The sequence below is a fragment of the Orbicella franksi genome, chromosome 9 (genome assembly GCF_964199315.1).
Source record: "Orbicella franksi chromosome 9, jaOrbFran1.1, whole genome shotgun sequence".
NCBI classification, from domain to species: Eukaryota; Metazoa; Cnidaria; class Anthozoa; order Scleractinia; family Merulinidae; genus Orbicella; species Orbicella franksi.
In genome coordinates, this window is record NC_138153.1 from 15,058,850 (window position 1) to 15,078,064 (window position 19,215).

Consider the following 19,215-nt stretch of genomic DNA (forward strand, 5'->3'; position numbering starts at 1 on the left):
CATTCAATGCCTATGGTGAAACATAGGGCCAGAATATGCCCGTCATGCTATAACTGACATGAAGGAAGCATGTGTCATACACCACAGAGTGTTTTGATTGATTAGTGAGGAATTTAATCGAGTTTGTGTCTGGCTTGGTTTTGCACTACACGTCAAGTCGAGTGGAGATTGTTGCCTTAAAAAAATTGTGCAAGATTTTCCTGCCAAGCACAGACTTGGACCACATGTTTTATCAACAAGTATTAACCAATAGTGTATCGGCTATGGCACGCTAAGCGTGGTATGTGATGGCCCCTGGCGACAAAACTTGTGGAGTTGTATGAGACTCTTCATGTATATCTCTACTTAAAAGGCAATAAAATTTACACATCGCCTTGTCTTAGATGTTTCTCCACGGTGTTAATATTTCTTGACGGTCTGGAGGCTATAAACCACATCTAATGAACAGCGAATGATGAATGTCGAACATGACCTACTAATTAAGAAATAACACATAAACTGCGGTGATAAACATGACAGTGAAACGCATATTGGAAAACAAAATTCATTGAACTTGACGTTTCGTATGTTTCGACATACTTAGTTATCTTAAATTTTAACAGTTTAATTGTTACTTCTATTCTAAACGGTCACTTCTAAAGATGTATGTAGAAACATACGAAACGTCAAGTTAAATGAATTTATGTCTTCTTCCCTTGTTTCCGAAATTATAACTACGAAGCTGTACCTATGTCAAATTTTCTAGGTCAACAGTCAAGCTTTGTTTGCTAGGGCGCTTAACCCTTTGACGCCCAAGTGGCCATATACGGCCACTTAATGGTCGTGCTCTTTGTACCACTTGTGACGTCATCAATTTAGATGTCATCAGATATTCTTGATGAGCAGATAGTAGTACTAGGCTAGGCCTTTCCGCACAATGGTCAGGTTTAGATATCGACGACATTCCGACGTCGCAAATCGAAAAACAACGTTATCAGTTTTGGTGCAAAAACGGTGGTAAAATGGTCCACTACGCCTATGATTGATCAAGGTCCATTTCTAGGCTTCGCCCGTAATAAACATCCAACTTTTCAGGGCAGCCAGAAAGAACATACAACGCAAAAGGTAGCCAGTGTAAAAGGGCCGAGAAAAACAGAAAGGAAAGGGGGCAACAAACAAAAATTGAGCACGGTTATGCGCATGCCCGAAATTGAAATTTTGCTCAATTTTGTGCCTAATCCTCGAAAAATCTCTCCTTTTAGTAAAAAAAAGCTTTCTTAGCAAAACTTAGGCTTATTTAACGTCATGGCAGCTAAAAAACGTGACTGAACGGTTAAAAACGGTATTTTTTGGCTAAAGTTTGGTATTCAAAGGGTTAAAGAAATCGAAACCAGACAATTCGTTGTTGGGATAAATTTTGTATGGAGTTCCATCCCCGCCAAAAATCAAAGTTGATCACAACATTCAACTTGACAATCTAACAATTAACTTGGCAAACATCAACATCATATTTCATTCCTCAACTTTGTACTTTGTATCACAATCATTGAAACTTTAAACATCAACTTTCAAAGTGACAGTTCAACGTTCAACTTTATCCATCAACATTCATGTTAACATGTCAACAATGATCTTGACACTTGGGCTGTCAGCAAAAGATGAAGTTTGAATCTCCAAGTCGAATGTTGAGTCACCAAAGGCGCACCAATCCCGCCAAAATTCAACTTGGGAATTCGACTTTCAAGTTGATAATTCAACATGAATTGTTACGTGTCAATATCCGTGTTTAGCAATGAACATTGCTATTGCTGATGACGCAAATATGTTCACCATGACGTAATGCTCTCTCTCTTCCTCCCTCGAGAAAGTACCCTGGTTGTGGCTGGTCACGTGTCTGCTAGATTTTTCCAGATTCCAGAAAAATGATTGGAGGGAGGGGCAGGACAGTTAAAATTTGTCTCCACTGAGCTCACCTCCTGAGCCCAGTATGGAGTGGAATTTGTAACCTCGGCCGAACTCACAGCGAAGGCATTGACACGTTCGATATTGGAGTTCAGTGCATCAAAGTTCGGCTTAAAGGTTAGCCCTGCATTTGGCTGAATTTTCCCATCGATAGTTGGACGGTCTTTGGAATTTGTGGTGGTGAAAATAATTGACAAAGAACTTGGAAATAACGACCACAACAATAAATGAACCGCGCGGTGAATTTAATTTCATTTTTCATTCGGCAAAATCACAACGTAGGTAGTTACTCATTCGCTTAGAGTTAAATACGTTGTTTGTTCGCCCACAAAGGTAGTTTTGAATTTCATTGAATTACTCCCATCGACAGTTTGGCGGTCATTCCATTCTCTTGCGGCGAAAACAAATTACGAAGAACTTGACATCAACAGCATTAACGACTGAGTGCTGAACACCAATAACCTGATTAAGCAGCTTATATTTTTCGATCGAAAAAATCACAACGGAGACGTTGATGCCTTCGTGTAGAGTTTGATATTTCCAGTGTATGGCCAAGAGACTAGCTTTGAATTTGATTGAATTTATCCAATCGACAGTTTGACGGTCATTCGCTTCTCTTGTTGTGAGAAATTTTATGAAGAACTTGACAACAGCGACATCGGTCGCGCGTTTGCAAAATCCAGTGGCTTTCGTCTTAAAACTGTTTTAGCGGTAAGTCCAATTTTCGGCCAAGAAACTAGCTTCTCATTTAGCTGAATGCATCCCGTCGATAATTTGACGGTTACTTAATTCTTTTGCTATCAAAAATTGATTAAACTGATCCGAAGCAGGTTGTTGACGGTTTTTAAAAAGCACTGAAAAATGAGCAAAGTTCCCTCTCAATTAGCATCTCATACTCATAGAAGTTCAGATCATAGCGACGAAGCATTGGTCAGGGAGGATCTCTGACAAACAACTTGCCTCACTTTCAAAATAAATGACGTCTGTATAGCAGCGCAAACATTTACCTCCCTAGACAGTGTTGACTAAATTTAAGTTGAGGACCCACCCTCTGTGCGGCTTTGAGTGGCATACTTAGACGCGTGACCAACCGCAACCAGGGTACTTTCTCGAGGGAGGAAGAGAGAGAGCATTACGTCATGGTGAACATATTTGCGTCATCAGCAATAGCAATGCTCATTGCTAAACTCGGATATTGACACGTAACAATTCATGTTGAATTATCAACTTGAAAGTCGAATTCCCAAGTTGAATTTTGGCGGGATTGGTGCGCCTTTGGTGACTCAACATTCGACTTGGAGATTCAAACTTCATCTTTTGCTGACAGCCCAAGTGTCAAGATCATTGTTGACATGTTAACATGAATGTTGATGGATAAAGTTGAACGTTGAACTGTCACTTTGAAAGTTGATGTTTAAAGTTTCAATGATTGTGATACAAAGTACAAAGTTGAGGAATGAAATATGATGTTGATGTTTGCCAAGTTAATTGTTAGATTGTCAAGTTGAATGTTGTGATCAACTTTGATTTTTGGCGGGGATGGAACTCCATAATTTTGGCCACGCAGAATGGCCGATTTATTGATTAAAACTAATATGAAATACAATATAACGAATTATTATTTGTTAAGCTCTTGCAAAGGTGAGGGCACGAGAAAAAGGCCACAAGCCTCCAGAATGGAGGCCCGCCCCACCCGAAGACTGTTGACCCGAAAACAGACCGGTGTTTAAATGCTAAACTTGTGAAATGACCACAGCACCTGCGTGTGGTCTACAATGAAGAATAGCCTACGTTAGTTGAAAGACTAGGTACACGAATATACTTTAAAAACGTATTAAATATCCATCGGCCCAACTGGCGAATCTGTGAGTCTGAAAAACCTTTGGCAGCGGCCCAAGTCGCTGCGCCTATTCGGAAACTGTGTGATTTGTACAAAGCAGGATCAAGATTGCAAAATCGTAGTGCTCGATTAAGTTGTTCCACAAAAAAGGATCTAGTGTTAGGCGCCCCGTTCGGCCAGCGGAAAAGAGGACCATTGAACGATCTTCGTGTAGAAACGAAATCTAGTATGGCTTGGACCGGACAACAAAAGCCTTCTTTATATATATAAATCGTAAAGGGGCGCCCGTTATTACTATGTTTGTATTTCAAAATCGTGAGCTGCAGGGCTGTTACCTGTCTTTTCTCGTTTACTAAACGTTCTAGTTGAGGTAGCCTAATAACATTATTATGATCCCTTCCGTTAACGCTAATCTCCCCAACGCGTAAAAAGGCGAAGAAAGCTAAAGAGCACATGGCTGTCAGCATTTGTAATTGATACGCTGACCATGTGGTGCTTTGAAATGACGCAATGATCTGTCTCAATCTGATATCGGTAGTGTAATAGGAAGACGCACATCGTGCGCCGGCGTTAACTTACTATAGCCTTTCAGAATTTGTCGAATAAGCGCAGTTTCTGTAGGATCGTTAACTCCTGCTAACCTATGAGCATAAGCAATAGCTGATAAGTAGCTAGCAACGGTCGAAGAAGCGTATTTCAGTGAATATAGGTGACACACAAATAACGCCAAGACAGCTGGCTGTAACGGTAAGCTTAAATTACAGTTACCTAAATAGGACTGAGCCCAAGCGACAAATAAGGACCAGGACCGTTTGTAAGCGTCCTTGGAACCCTTAGACAAACTGGCAGATAATAGGTGCCTTGTTACAGAGGCCAGTTCTGTGGTAGAAGATGGGCTGGCACTAGCGTTTGTGCATGATCCATACCTTGGTCGAGGGACTTAAATCTCGTGACCTGTAAGCCCGATAAAGCATCAGCTTTGACATTATGCACCCCAGGCACGTGAACCGCCCGAAACAAAATATTATGTTTCAAACATTGCAAGACGAGCTCACGCAAGAGAACTGTACGGGTCCGTAAATGATGCCAGGACCGCAAATGATCCCGGACCGCAAATGATCCCCAAATTGAACCGCAAATGATCCCGGACCGGAAATCATCCCCACATTGGACCGCAAATGATCCCGATCAAAAAATAAGGAATGGCATGGATTTATATCAGAGAAAGGTGAGAACATGTACAAAAATTATGAACTAAAAAACATGTTTTATCATTTTACAAAAAAATATTCCACAGTTGCTGTTTTGTTCTTCGAACGGTACAGATCGTTTTCATTGTCACGCAATAAAAAAATAGTAAATCGAAAATCAACCAATGGAAAAAGCTAAGAAATTGTGATGTCACGCTATAGAAGATAACTAAATAAGACACTTCTCCAAGTTTTAGGCCTGTGCGTTTCCCCAAACTTCAGAAATTCGTCGTAAATTTTTCTCAGAAATTTAAGGAGCCCAGTAAGAAAACGCCATGTTGGTTTACATCCGTGGTACACCAATATGGCGGCCGGAATATAGTGTAAACATCTGGAACTTACTTTGGCTTTCTAGGCGACTGATTTTTAGTACTAAACAAACAAGCATATCCATAAGCACTTTTCCTAATGCTCTAACTTCTTAAAAGGCTCAAAATCGTGAGATAAGGACATATTTTTCAACAAACTCGATCTTAGCCTTGTGTCACGCAACCTTCATAACCCTGAATTTCAAAATGCTCTGGTTGCCAAACGAAGCACGCTAATTGTAAACAGATATAAATAGACCGCCTCTTATGCCTGATGAGGATAAAAGCACGTCACGTGAAGACGATCTATTGAATTACAAGTCCTAGAAAAACACATAGTTGTAAATATTCTCGAGATCCCGGTGGCGATAGTATCAAACATCTGTCAAACAGCTAACTTGTCAAAACGAAGCGCAAGCTGAACTTCATAACTATAGCTTGGAATTTTAGCTTCTTAGAATACTCAAGTAGTCATTTCCGAGGAATTAAGGCCAAAATACGACCAAGGAAAAATTACAAAATAAATTTGTTCAAATTTCCAGTGCTACACACCAGGTGTTTTACAGAGTGATGAAGCGTTGTAGGCTTATGGGTCTACTCAGGTGACAGCGTCTTCCTTAATTGTTGCTTCATGGTTTTTAGTTTAAAACTTTAGACGAGTAGTGGCGATAATGGCTGATAAAATATAACACCGATCATAATTTTACTGAGAATTGCAAAGAAATGCAAGCCAAGTCGTGTTTTGATGATTGTGTGGTGATATTCATAACATCGTAGTTAGCAACAAAATTTAGTCGAAAGTATGAAAAAAAAGCAAGTTGTAAGCCATTATAATTATAAGATGGCTTTAATAAAAACATCGATATTCCCTATCCACACCATCCCACCATCCATGCCATTCCTTATTTTTTAGTCAGGATCATTTGCGGTCCTTATCGGGGATCATTTCCGGTCCGGGATCATTTCCGGTCCGGGATCATTTGCGGTTCGGGATCATTTGCGGTCCTGGGATCATTTGCGGACCCGTACAGAACTAAGAGCTGCCGATCTTTGGTTGTTTTTCTATTGATTACCTCTACTAGGCCTTGATTGTCTGTATGAAACAAAATGCACTTATTTGCTAGATCTGAAGCCCATATAGAAACACTAATAACAATAGGAAACATTTCTAGAACTATAATATTCATACCTAACCAGCTATGAAGCCAGGGGCCGAAAAACCAATGTGCACCGAAGACAGCGCCATAGCCTAAAGAGCCTGCTGCATCGGTATAAAGGTGGAGTTTAGCGGACGAAAGCCAAATATAATCCAAAAAGAAAGATTTACCATTGTATGATTCTAGGAAAGTAAGCCACAAGCGAAGATCTGCTTTTGTTTCACGATCAGGCGGTGTTGGACACGGTTCACGTGACAGTATTCGACCAATCATATGTCGTCTCAGCCGGAGCAATGGCTGAAACATTTTTCGTTGCGAATGGAAAGTAGGTTGTCGTTTCTCGACCGATTTCTGCACTCATCATGAGAATCAAACGAACCTTTTCTAGGAGCTGCTAGTGTAATATCTAGACCAGTTATTTGCCAAGCCTCAAGTGCAGGTAAGCAATTTTTGCATCAAAACTAGTCAATGGAAATCATGCTATGTTGAAAACGTTTGTTTACCACACGCGCTTGACATGGATATTCTTTTGGTCGTTTGCGGGGTAACAGGGATCAGTATTGTGAATTTTTTTGCGTGAAACTTTAGTTTGAGAGTTGAACTTTAAGAAAAGTCCGGCGGGCCCAGGGCGGGCCCCGCCGTTTTAACGGTCAAAATCGGACTTGAAGTTGGGGCATTATTTTTCCTTGATTTGTCAGATGTTCGCGGTATTTCGCGGGAGTGATTGTGAGATTTCTACCCTTGTTATTTTGTGGCTCGGCTTGTTCCCTTTACATCTTAATGTTTTCTTGTTATGTTTTTTTTTTTTTTTTTGTAGTGCGTATGTCATCCGTTTGTTTGGCCGATGTTCAAGATTTTTGGATCCTGCTTTGGATGCTAGTTCATTAAAGATATCATCTCATTTACAGTGAATTTTCACTATCATGATCACTGCCTATCTTGAATTGTTATCTCTAACAGAAATTTACTACTTTTGGATCGGATGTCATTTTTCAGTCGTCTATGGCTGATTATTTTTGATCTCCCACTTCTTTATGCTTGTTTTCCTTTGAATGCTGGTAGTAGTGGGAGACTATACATCAATAAATAATGTGTTTCATGTGTATAGTTACGCATAATTGTCAACCCACCAGGAGCAGAACCAGCCAATGTGTTTGAAGCAAATGCTGAATTACCCGCTGGTGTTTTAAAAGACTATGGGCTTGGAATTAACTTTGCCATATTTCCCAAGAACTAAATTTATCCACTTACACTGTAGTGATCTAACAAGGAAAGCTACAGCATGCTGCTGTTTAGGATATCAAATTTAGAATGGAATACTAGTAGACCAAAACAGAATACATAATGACATAATGTAAGTGACTACTTAGAAAGCTACATGGCAATCCCAAGAGCTACTGCAAGTGTTCAATATAGTGCATCTACTTGTATTTTAAAATGTTGTTACAATTTAATTATCTCAGTCAAACATCTCACTATAGATGATCTAGGATACAGCTACATGCTAGATTATTCTGAATTCAGTTGGTCACAGTCATTACGAGTCAACACGAGGAGGTGCTGTGGAGACTGTTTTTGGCAAAATATTTAACAGCCAATGTAGGAAATGTTAATATCGGTACATGAACACTGTGTTGTTGACCACAGGACTTGCAGTAAATAATAAATTTTAAACTAATAGATATTTCAAATGACCTACATAGCACTGTTTTGGCTGAAGAGCTCCCTTTAGTCTACGCAAGTTACATTGAACCTTAAACTTCAGCAGAGTTGTAACATGAGGATATACAATGAAGGCACAGGACCGTGAGCAATTCAGTCATGGCTAATTGACCGTGCCTATCATTCACAATCTTCCAGTTTACTAATTTATAAGTGAACTTAATGTTGGCTGCTGTCTCCAGAATATGATTTTTGTGCTATTTTGCTGGTTTTTTGTTGTGCTTCTCAGTACTTTGCAAATATTCAGTTTAAAAAGCATACTTTGGAATTGAATTATTATTTGCAAGTAAATGTAAGTCAGTTTTTTTTTCACATCTCCCAGCTGCAATTTTAGTTGCAACAACTTTAAATAGCATGAGGTATATTATTTGTCCAAAGCATTCATTACATGTACCTCAGCCAAGCCTTCTTTCCATTGAGCCTGATGTACTGAGAACCCAGGAATGGACACTTGGAGCAGATACAAGTTACACCCAACACCTAAGCACTAGGCAAAGAGAAATCTCACACTCTCATCAGTTTGAACATTGATATTGCCAGTGGCAAGGTCTGAGGCAAAGTCATTTGTAGACCTTTTACTTTAAACACATTCAAGGAAGTTGAGTAAGACCAAAATCGTGTTATCTCCTGCATTGTCTACAAAATAGATCCACACAGTACATATTTAATCTTGGATTTGTAAGTTGAACAAGCATTTGCTGGAAGTGTGACCAGGTACGGGGGACGAATGCAATTACTTTTTACCACTTACATTGAAGCAAAACATACCCTACTTCTCCCATTAAGCTTCTAGTTTTTTCATTCCATTTATTGCAAATTATTTTTGTTATTTTGAAAGAGCCATAGCTCATTAGCAAGTTGTTTATGATTCTTTTTGGTTAATAAGGAAATACAGCGGGCGAAACTCGATTAATCAAGCTTTACACAAGTTTTCAAGGACAAAACATTGCTTTGATTTCGAATTATTCAACCCTTTTCTTCGTAGGTTTTACTTCTCAGCTTTCTTATCGTCGAACGAAAACATAATATCTGTCAACAACCGTGTTGTTGGCCAGCGATACACTGATACACATCACACACAAGTCGAGATATCTAAGAAGGAAAGTGTCGAAGGTAGGTTCAATTCCGGCAAGTTAAGATCGAATTCGAAGAGATCAGAAACGGAAATAATTTATCTTTCAACCGTAGAGATTCGACGAACCGCGAAGCTTCGATTCCTAAAATCATCTGTTTAGCACGGAAAATGGTAGCTTTGTAAATCGAGCAGAAGTCATCTACAGCTATTACTTGGCCTGCGAAACATTTCATATGGATGTCATTCCAGATTTCTTTCACAATCGGATGCGAACGAACCTCCTATAAGTCATATCAGCCACATCACCATCAGCACGTGGAGATGTTTGCCGTTCAGCGATCAAATGAAAATGAGCTCCAGGGAAAATTCCTCCCATGGTTCTACCGGGTACAATCACAGAGCAAGTAAAATTAAGGAGACCAATTAAAGATTGTAGTTCAGTCAAAGTAACCTTCTTTCTTGGGAGAAAGTCCCGAGTAAGCGAACGACATTAAGTGTGTCTAATTCGATGCCCACAAATGATAAAACAAAGCTAGGACCTACTGTTTTTTCAGGAGCCATGGGGACACCTATGTCATCACATGTCTGAAGGAATGCTCTTGGCAAAGTTTGATCCCGTGTTTCTACACTAACGGCGACTAAAAACTTGTTGGCGTGATCTTGTGTAAGCAGTTATAATTGATGCAAGCTTGGTGTTAATCAGACTATCGACACTATATTTTGGTGATATCATTTTACCAGCCTCGAACCGAATAACAATTTCAGTGCATAAAAAACCATATGACATACAACAGGGATATCGAAGCGAAGTCAAATTCAAAAGCAGTGCTTTACTAGTGTTTGTTTGTGGGAAATTGCTTAGCAACTGTTTGCTTAGTCAATCAGTGAAGCTCTGACCGTCGACTGCTGGACTTGTGCTAGGAAGGAGTGTCAAAGAAGCCATTTTAGTTGGGGAAGGATGCGGTTTTTGGAGCGAGACCAATTCATTTCAGTTGCAGCTATTCTTGGTAAGTAATTTATCTTTTTGTTATATCGTAATTTCAGCGTATAACACAACATGTTATTGAAATTATTTTGCATTTTTAGTGGTATTGCGTGGCTTTTTGTTAGTCATTCTGAAAACAATCGCTTGTTTGAGACAAACTCATAAAAATTTGCTTCGTTTTTATCGTTTGATCCCTGATTTGCCGTTACATTTGTGTTTGGTTTGTCGAAGGAAGGTAACTTTGACTCTAACATCCGTTACTGAAGCGTAATCGAATGCAAAACCTAACCCATTGCAGATCTCGAATTCACTGCCAAATTAAATGTTTTCATCGAAGACCAATTTCCAAATCTTCCGTTAAAATGAGTTTTTGTCGTTACAGAAGTATGCAATTTTACAAGTCGAGCTCCAAAGCCACAAATTACAATGAATTGACACAGCACAAGGAAGATTTATTCAAGGACGTATCTCGCGCTCAGGTTGAAACTGAATGGTGCATGTTCATTTCACAGTAACCGATCGTTGCCATCCTTAATAAAATTAATTCATTTATCGAATCTTTTATTTACATTTGTATGTGCTATATATATTTTTTTGCCCAAGAGTTTAAAAAAAATGTAGTGTATAAAACAGCAGTTTACGTCTGTGCAAAAACATTACCAAAGTGTCAGTTTTTGTCGATTTCTTGACAGAGAAAAAGCTTCTGGCCGTTTGAACTGTCCCTTACATCATATTTCACAATACATGGAAACCTTCTGAGGAAAAAAATACATTTCAAGCCAGACTCAAAATTCAGATTCCTTTTAAATGGTTTCTGAAATTTTCTTGTCCTAGCTTTAGATATAATGGTCAGCTGAAGTAATCGAAATTAACCGAACGCATCTCGTTGCAGTGTTTACATTTTGCTTATTATGAATATTTAAATCTTTTAATTTATTTAGTACAGCTACTGTTCATACATTCAGTGACCTTGAATAAACAACCCTGAAATCCGTTTACTGAACCTCCTCTCAGTGAAGCATTTTATAGCTTAAGTCACAACGTTTCAGTTTCTCGGTGGGATAATTAAGGGACTTCAGATTGGATCGAGTACCAGTACGAATTTTCAATTCTAGTTTGCCGTCTTCACATTATCACATCACATACCCATCTCATCCCATGAGCTGCCCTCTCTGCCTAAAACCAACATGAAAAGCGAGGGCTCTAGAAACGTCACTGGTTTGAAATTCGAAAATCGTACTCGTACTCAATCTCGCACCCCGTAGTCCAATCTAAAATTCCCTATAAATATCAGCTAAATCAAATCAAGATTCAGTTGAGGAACGTGCGACTGAGTCGCCTACAGAAGGGAGCAGGCAGCTCAGTCAAGTGGGCCGTTACAAATATTTTTCATGCTTTTTAATTTCAAATAGCATTTTTGTGTCAGGAGAAACGATGCAAACGTCCGCCGGGGAAGATTGATGTCGCTTTTCCCTATTATTTTGGGCGGCAGTTCTTCCATCTCCCTAAAGCAATCGCTTGAATTACCTCTCTTTTAGCTCTTCAGATCTATTATGCAAATTTTGATAGATGGCTTTAGATATTGCCAATTTCTTACCCTTGGTAAATGTCAATAATTAAGCACAATAAAGCACACAGAAGGATAAGGTGAAGAATATTAATTTGTACACTTCAATTAGTTATTGCGTTCGGAGAACGCAGTTCATAATCTTGGGTGTCCTGTGGTTTCAAGGGTGACTTCTTTTGAAACTTTTTCGTCAAACGTCTGCATTTTCTGCGCCATTTTGAATGACGTCATATATCATACGTGATATGCACAAAGACTATCGCGCATCTCGTGGTTTTCGTATTTGGGTTTCCAGCTTAGAATAATGTACGTAAAAAATATAAGCTTTTACAAATTAGCTTTTACGCTTAAACATTATCAGTTTGTGTGAAAATATTTACCTCGAAATAATGTAAATATTCTTGTGAGTCCACGGAAACTGGCGCCGTCACGCAACGTATCAACAAATCGTGGCAGGGGACCTCTTCATTGGCATGGACTTTGACACTATGATACATCTATCTGTAAAACCTCGGTTGCTCATGAAACATGTTGATTTTAGCAATAGACAGAGGTTGAAAGTCATCTAGTGAAATCATTTAAGGCATAGATATTAATGTTAGGCATCGAACGCACTCATAATCTTTGATTACCACTAGTTTAACAATATTATGTAATATGTCAGTTATGACCAGTTTAATGCTGTCTTTGTATCGCAGTTGTGGTGCTCCTCCTTATTGAGAAGGGAGCTTGCGACTCAAGTAAGTAATGAATCTTGCACTTGATCCGCACCGTCGTACCGTCGTACCGTCGTTGTTGAAGGAGATACGTCCCTGTTTGTTCATTTCAGTCATTTTGAAACGTTAATTTAGCCCAAATTTTTCACGTTCGTCGTTTGTAATCCGTGTCAGTCTTCTCCATCCTTAACCATCCTTATTCCTAATTATGATTAAGCTTTATCTCCTTGGTGTTTTTCTATCTTGGCAAACAACTATGTTCAGGCTTCCTTTAATTTAAAGGTAATTCTCCGTGGCCGATAACTCAGAATGCCGTTACTGAGCTCCTTTAAAAAGCTTACCTTATTTGGCCTTATCCGTATCCTTAGCACTAACGCAGCGATATTATTTGAACCCGGAAATTATCCTTCCAAGAATACTATAATCTGAAATTTCTTAACCTCCAAAAGGAAATTTCCAATCCAACTGTAGCTGTAATATTTATTGGCCTTTTCTGAAGAAGTTCAATCCTAGATCATCTAGGGTGACTGTCCTGACGTCACACCTATGTTTACAAAAGGGCTTCGAAGTCTGTTGAAGTTAATAATTTGAGAGAGATTACCTTGAGAATAAAGCCTTTATGGGGGATTACCCCTGTTACTGGTGGAAGTCAATAAGGTAAAGATTAAAACAGATTATGCAATGACTGAGAATAATAACGTTTTCTCCTTGTCTGTTGTTTACAGTTTGTCCCAGTGGTATTACAAATATAACAGCTTCAAGTGGTATACTGGCATACCCCAGCTCAGGCGATTATGGTATAAACGAGACAAAGTGTTGGGGGATTGAAGTTCCCGACACTTATCAAGGCATTTATTATTTTTTTAACAGGTACGTTTTCCTGGGGTACCGTTTAATTTGGCCTGATATTTTTATTTTGGTTTAGCGAATATCTCCTTAGAATACTTTGTTTTTATGATAAGTACTTTCGTTTCTGATCGAGCCACAAAAATCTCAGCCCTGAACGTCTTAAAAAATCGTGGAACGATAGTGCATAACGAGTACCATGGATCTCCGACTTGTGTTTCAAACCAGTGACGTTTCCAGAGCCCTCGCTCTTCATGTTGGTTTTAGGTAGAGAGTGCAGCTCATGGAATGAGATGGGTATGTGATGTGATAATGTGAAGCCTGCAAACCTACAATTGAAAAAGTCGTTCTTGTCCTCGATCTCGTACTCGTACTTCCTGAAATCTAAGTTAATGACAACAGTAATAGCCATTTTTATTATTATTATCATATCATTATGTTTTTCAGAAATATGTATTAAATAAGTAACGATTTTTACCCTTAGAAACTTGATCCTTTCTGACCTTCGGTGCATTCTTCTTCAAATGGATTTTCGCCCGATGGAATATAGTGTGCTAACGGCAGTTTTGTTTTTCTAATTTTTTGTTCCAAGGCTTGACATAGAAATATGCGAAGGTTGTGAGTGCGACGGTCTTCAGATCGTGCGATCTTCTAGGTACAGCAGTCTGGCATCTAACACTGGAACATGTGAACGACTCAGCGACAACTATCTGGAATATCGACGCCGTTTAGGAAGTCCAACGGGAGATTTTGAAATTGCAACAAGGATCTACGTCCGTTTTGTGTCGGATGACACAGTTCATCGCAAAGGATTTAACCTCTCCTTTGTCGCTCAATCTTATGCCGGTAAGTTTATCGAATAAATAGTGTCTAGGATAGTGCCTAATACAAAATGAAGGACCAAAACTTGCGCGCTTTTAAAATAGCTGTTCTCAGTCGACGCCTATTTTGCTCCCTTTTTATTGGTTGAGCCCAACCACGTGATCTGCAAATGAATAGTCAGCAAATACTAGTCTTCTCATGCGCATTATTAGCCTGCGAGAGCATAGTTAATAGGGGGAAATGGTTGGGAAACCTAGCAAAGTTCTTTGTTGTAAGTTTCTGTTGGCTACTTTGGGGGTTGACCCTACACAAAACCTGGCAAATATGTAGTCAGTAGTCAGTAAACATAAAACAGAAAAAAGTAAAACGATGAGAAGTCAAAGACTACTGCAAGGCTGATACAACGTGGTATATTTAAAACAATATTTCGGCTGGTCGGACCAGTCTTCTTCAGGTTTAGATGTTACTAAATTATAAAAATCAAATAGGCCCTTTGTACGATCCGGTCACATGTTACGGAATTAATTATGCTGGGGAGCAAGTTACACAGTGGAACTTCCAAAACAAAGGAAACTCGTACCAGTCCAGCCCGACTTTCCTTTGTTTTGGAACTCCCACTGTGTGTAACTTGCCTCCCAGCATAATTAATTCCGTACCATGTGACCGGACCGTGCAAAGGGCCTATTACAATATTATATAGTGGTGGATGTCGTTACGATATCTTCCACTATATAATATTGTAATTTCACTTTTATAATTTAGTAACATCTAAACCTGAAGAAGGCTTGTCTGGCCAGCCGAAATATTGTTTTAAATACACCACGTTGTATCAGCCTTGCAGTAGTCCTTGACTTCTCATCGTTTTACTTTTCAATTTTGCCTGATTAGATCTCCTGTGAGATCCAACGTTCAATTAAGTAGGATCTTCGTTCACGGCTTTGCAGTTTATTTAGTTTTTCATAAAACAAAAGGTGTGCAGTGTCAAGGACCTTCCGACATAAATCGTATTCTGTTTGTTTGCTTCTTTGATGTTTAGCGGCCTTCCAAATCATTTCCCTCTATCAACTAGACAAGAGAAAGCCGGAAATAGGTCTGCGTTTGCAGGCCAGCGCATTATAACCTGCCGGACAGTCTTCTTTTATGCATGTTTCAATGTATCGGATGGGTTGGTCGCGGCTAATTTTGCGGTAGTTAATATCCTGAACATGCGCAGTTGTGTCCGCTGTGGTTTATTATTGCGGCCGCACGCATGCAGCGTAGTCACTTTCTTAGGAAAACCATGAGCGTTTTTTCTATTGCTAAAAATAGTAGTTTAGCACCTGCCCATTTTGCCGATCAATTGCCATTTTCTCAGGGGGCAAATTAGTATGTATTTGCCCCCTTTTTAAATTGAATATATTTTCAATCTTATCTTTTCTTTTATTCTTTTTCCTTTCTTATTATTGCATTAGTATATTAATCATTTGAACTGAGTTTTAATTTGCAATATCTCAGTCCCTCTAACCAAACTGAGATTTCAGCTTTTAATATTTGCCTGGGAACGTTAGCGTTTGGCGCTATATAAATGTCATTACTGGTGTAAGTATAACCAAGGAAACAGTTTAATAACCAACTGAGTCTATGAGATCATTATGAGTTCATTACTTAATTTTCTCCGATTCTTATCACTTTAAATTCATCACGTGATGCGATAGTCTTCATCGGCGGAGAGACACTAGGGCGTTTTAGCAAAACAATCGTTCTGCGCGTGCGTTTTAAATCTTTGTACATTTGTTTACCGTCCTTTGCAAAACAACAACCTGAAATGACCAAGTTCTACGTATTTTGGAGAACGTGTACTGCAATGGCTAATTTTTCGTGTCCTCCGTTGGAATTGAACACTGTCACTACATATTTAGCCTGAGCAGGTATTTAGACCATTAGGCGTACTGTACAGATCTACGCAGTTGCGACATTCGAAGTTAAAATATAAATACTTTTTTTGACAAGGCGTCGTCCTCAGCGTCGGCGTCGTCCTCAGCGTCGCCGTCGTCATTGCTAAAACTCCCTACTTTCTGTCCCATAGTGCCCGTCGGAGGAAAATACCCGGAAGAATAGTACTCGTCCGCGAAACTTTTTCTGTAAGTTAGCGGGCTTGTATCAAAAAAAAGTTGTATTAAAAGACACAATTTGTCTGTTTTCTTTTTCAAATTTTACATTTGGGTTTCACGCCTTCCATCCGAAAAATTTGAAAATATTTCAATGTTACTTTTGAACTGACGGGCGTAAGAAAATCATGAGGTGAACAATAAAGACAATCTCGGTCTGATAGTTGCCCCTCGGAAAAATGATATTCTTAAAACTGGCATATTTGCCATGGAAGCTTCTCTTCTCGGATAAATATTTGTTTTAAGAACATCAAACAAAAACAACCTGTCGAGGAAAAGGTTGTTGTTATTCATCGTGGTAGATGTAATAATAAAGTGTATTATCGTTTGTCACACGATGTAGTCGCTTTAGATGTAGATCGTGACGTTTCGACTGCTTACTGCTAGTCTTCTTCAGGCGAAGAAGACTAGCAGTAAGCAGTCGAAACGTCGCGATCTACATCTAAAGTGACTACATCGTGTGACAAACGATAATACACTTCAAAAACAACCTGTTGTTTAAATAATCCCTTAGACTAACTTATTTCATTGCATACACAGGAGGTAAAATATCCTACCTAAATGCAACCGAAGATGAAACCATTGAGTTTGGAACACCAAAAGTTGGTATCAAGAATTATCCTGAAAATTACAAACAACAGTGGTTTTTAATTGTCCCTGAAGGACGGCAGGTCCAGATAGACTTCGATATTTTCGAACTGGAGGAAAGTGAGAAATGCAAATACGACTACCTTGAGATCCGAGAAGTCGACCCTACAATGCGGGTATATCGCGGCCCAATCCTGACTGGACGGCTGTGTGGCAGTACCTTGCCGAGCACCATTCAGAGTACAGGGAACTTAGTTTGGGTGCAGTTCATGAGTGATAGCAATGCTACCACTGTCTACAAAGGATTCAAGGCCTCATTTAAAGCAGGTTTGTATAAGCTAGGGCCATCACTTAACTGAAAAGAGTGTCAACTTCCAAGTTATTCAGCCGTGGGTTTATATTATAAAATAAGTCCTTTAGCATGCATTGGGTGTTTGTGGAAAAACTGTAGAGGAGCTCAATTTAAAAGTGAGGTGAACAAGTTCCTTTCTTTCAATATAGTTTGCTTGACAAACGTAACTGACGTAACTCTAACGAAAGTATATTTAAATGTCTGTAAATGAGGAAACTATAGGTTAAACAAGGCAGGGGCGTAGCCAGCCTTTTTGCACAGAGAGGTTTCTAATGTATATGGCTTGCCCGATTGACAATCGAGCGCCGGAGGCACTCTTTACTAGGGGGGTCCGGGGGCATGCTCCCCCGGAAAATTTTTGAAATTAGGGTCTTCAGAAATGGTGTTTCCTTGATTCTGAGCACAAATTTCCAATAATTTTAGCGCCAAACGTAGCTCGTATTTCTAAGAGGAGATTGCAAATCTCACTTCCTGAAGAGATGGAGCTTAACAGAATTAAAAATGGATAATAAAATAGTTAACATATTACATACTTCATCAAATGCTGTAGACTTGTGATTTACCGTTCACTCAGCTAGGATATCAGAAAGAAGGAGGCGCCGTGGATGCTTCCGTGCAAAAATGTCGATTGTTGCACCAATGTCAATTTGCCTACTATAATGGATGTTCATTAGCGCAAGGCCAGACTCTCGCTCACTGGTCATGCATGGTCGCCCTCAGATAAGTTTTCAGTCGCAATGTGCTAAACGATCGCTCACATTCTGCAGAGGTAATTGGCAACGTACATAAGATGCGCAACAACTTATGTACGTTTGGAAAGAATTCATGGTTGCATTCTTCTAATGCCTGAACTGCACTGCTTGGTAGGTCTTGATCCGCGTTTAGCCACTTGCGCCGCCAACGGAAAAGTTCCACATCAAAAACCTGGGGTGATGGTAGGTCATCTGCACAGTACTGCAAAGCGGCTTGTACAGGGTTTACTTCTCGAGAAATTAGCAAGGCTGGAAGTAGGCACAGGAGGGGAGACATCACAGCATCATTATTGGGGTCAAATTCTGTGTCTATCTCAGAATTAAGATGATCCGACAGAGGAATTGTGAGCGCTCTTGTTCCTGCTTCGACATTGCTTCGGTGCTGTTGCCGATCAACAACGCGTGGCATAGATGGCTCGATGTTTGCTTCCCTCGCTGTGGTGGTAGCCATGCTGTATCATTCCAAGCAATATTTCTCGATGTCTCCTCTGATATCTTGTAGCTCACCCTTTAAATCTCTGATGTGGCTGTATGCTTCATAGACATCGATGTCTCGCTTTTGCAGCTTGATACTGAGTGGCTTCAGTATCGAAAGGCATTTCATCGTCGTAATCTGGGTGATGATAAATTCAAAATTGGATACTGCATGTAACAGACTGTTTGCCTTGCTTTTACTGTCAGTGTCCCTATTCCAGGCAGTTTCCCCGAATTGATTTGCAAACAGCCGCTCATTTGACATACCTTCTAATGCTCTTAGTATAGATGGCAAAAGCGCAAAGAAAACTTCATGTGCCTCATGCCTTTCAACCCACCGTGTTTGACACAAGCTGAGCAACGTTGTTTTGCTGGCCTCGAGGGTTTCTTTCTCAATTACAGCAAGCAAAAACTTGCTGCGCTTCGGTGAATACCTAAAAAAAAATTGCAAACTTCATTGAATGTTCCAAGCATGTTTCTGATAAGGGGTTGATAACAGGAGTGAACGATTGTGAGGTTTAGTCAGTGAGCCCTGCAGTGTGTGTACACAGCCTTTGGAATTTTTTCCCGTATCAGTGCTTGTGTACCGTGCCTAGAGGATGACATATTAGACGCTCCAGCGTACCCTTGTCCCCGACAGTTTTTTATGTCTAAGTTCCACTGTGGTAGGGTA

General features: G+C 39.6%; 1 protein-coding gene across 1 annotated transcript in view; it reads left to right on the forward strand.

Moving 5' to 3' along the window:
- The first annotated feature begins 8,327 nt into the window (after positions 1-8,327).
- Positions 8,328-19,215, forward strand: part of LOC145498324 (bone morphogenetic protein 1-like) — an 11,466-nt gene continuing 578 nt past the window's right edge. Inside the window, exons 1-5 of the mRNA XM_081478236.1 lie at positions 8,328-10,300; positions 12,544-12,585; positions 13,287-13,431; positions 14,000-14,253; positions 16,917-17,291. Coding sequence (XP_081334362.1) covers positions 10,252-10,300; positions 12,544-12,585; positions 13,287-13,431; positions 14,000-14,253; positions 16,917-17,291 — 865 coding nt within the window. The 5' untranslated portion in view covers positions 8,328-10,251. The remainder of the gene's footprint in view (positions 10,301-12,543; positions 12,586-13,286; positions 13,432-13,999; positions 14,254-16,916; positions 17,292-19,215) is intronic.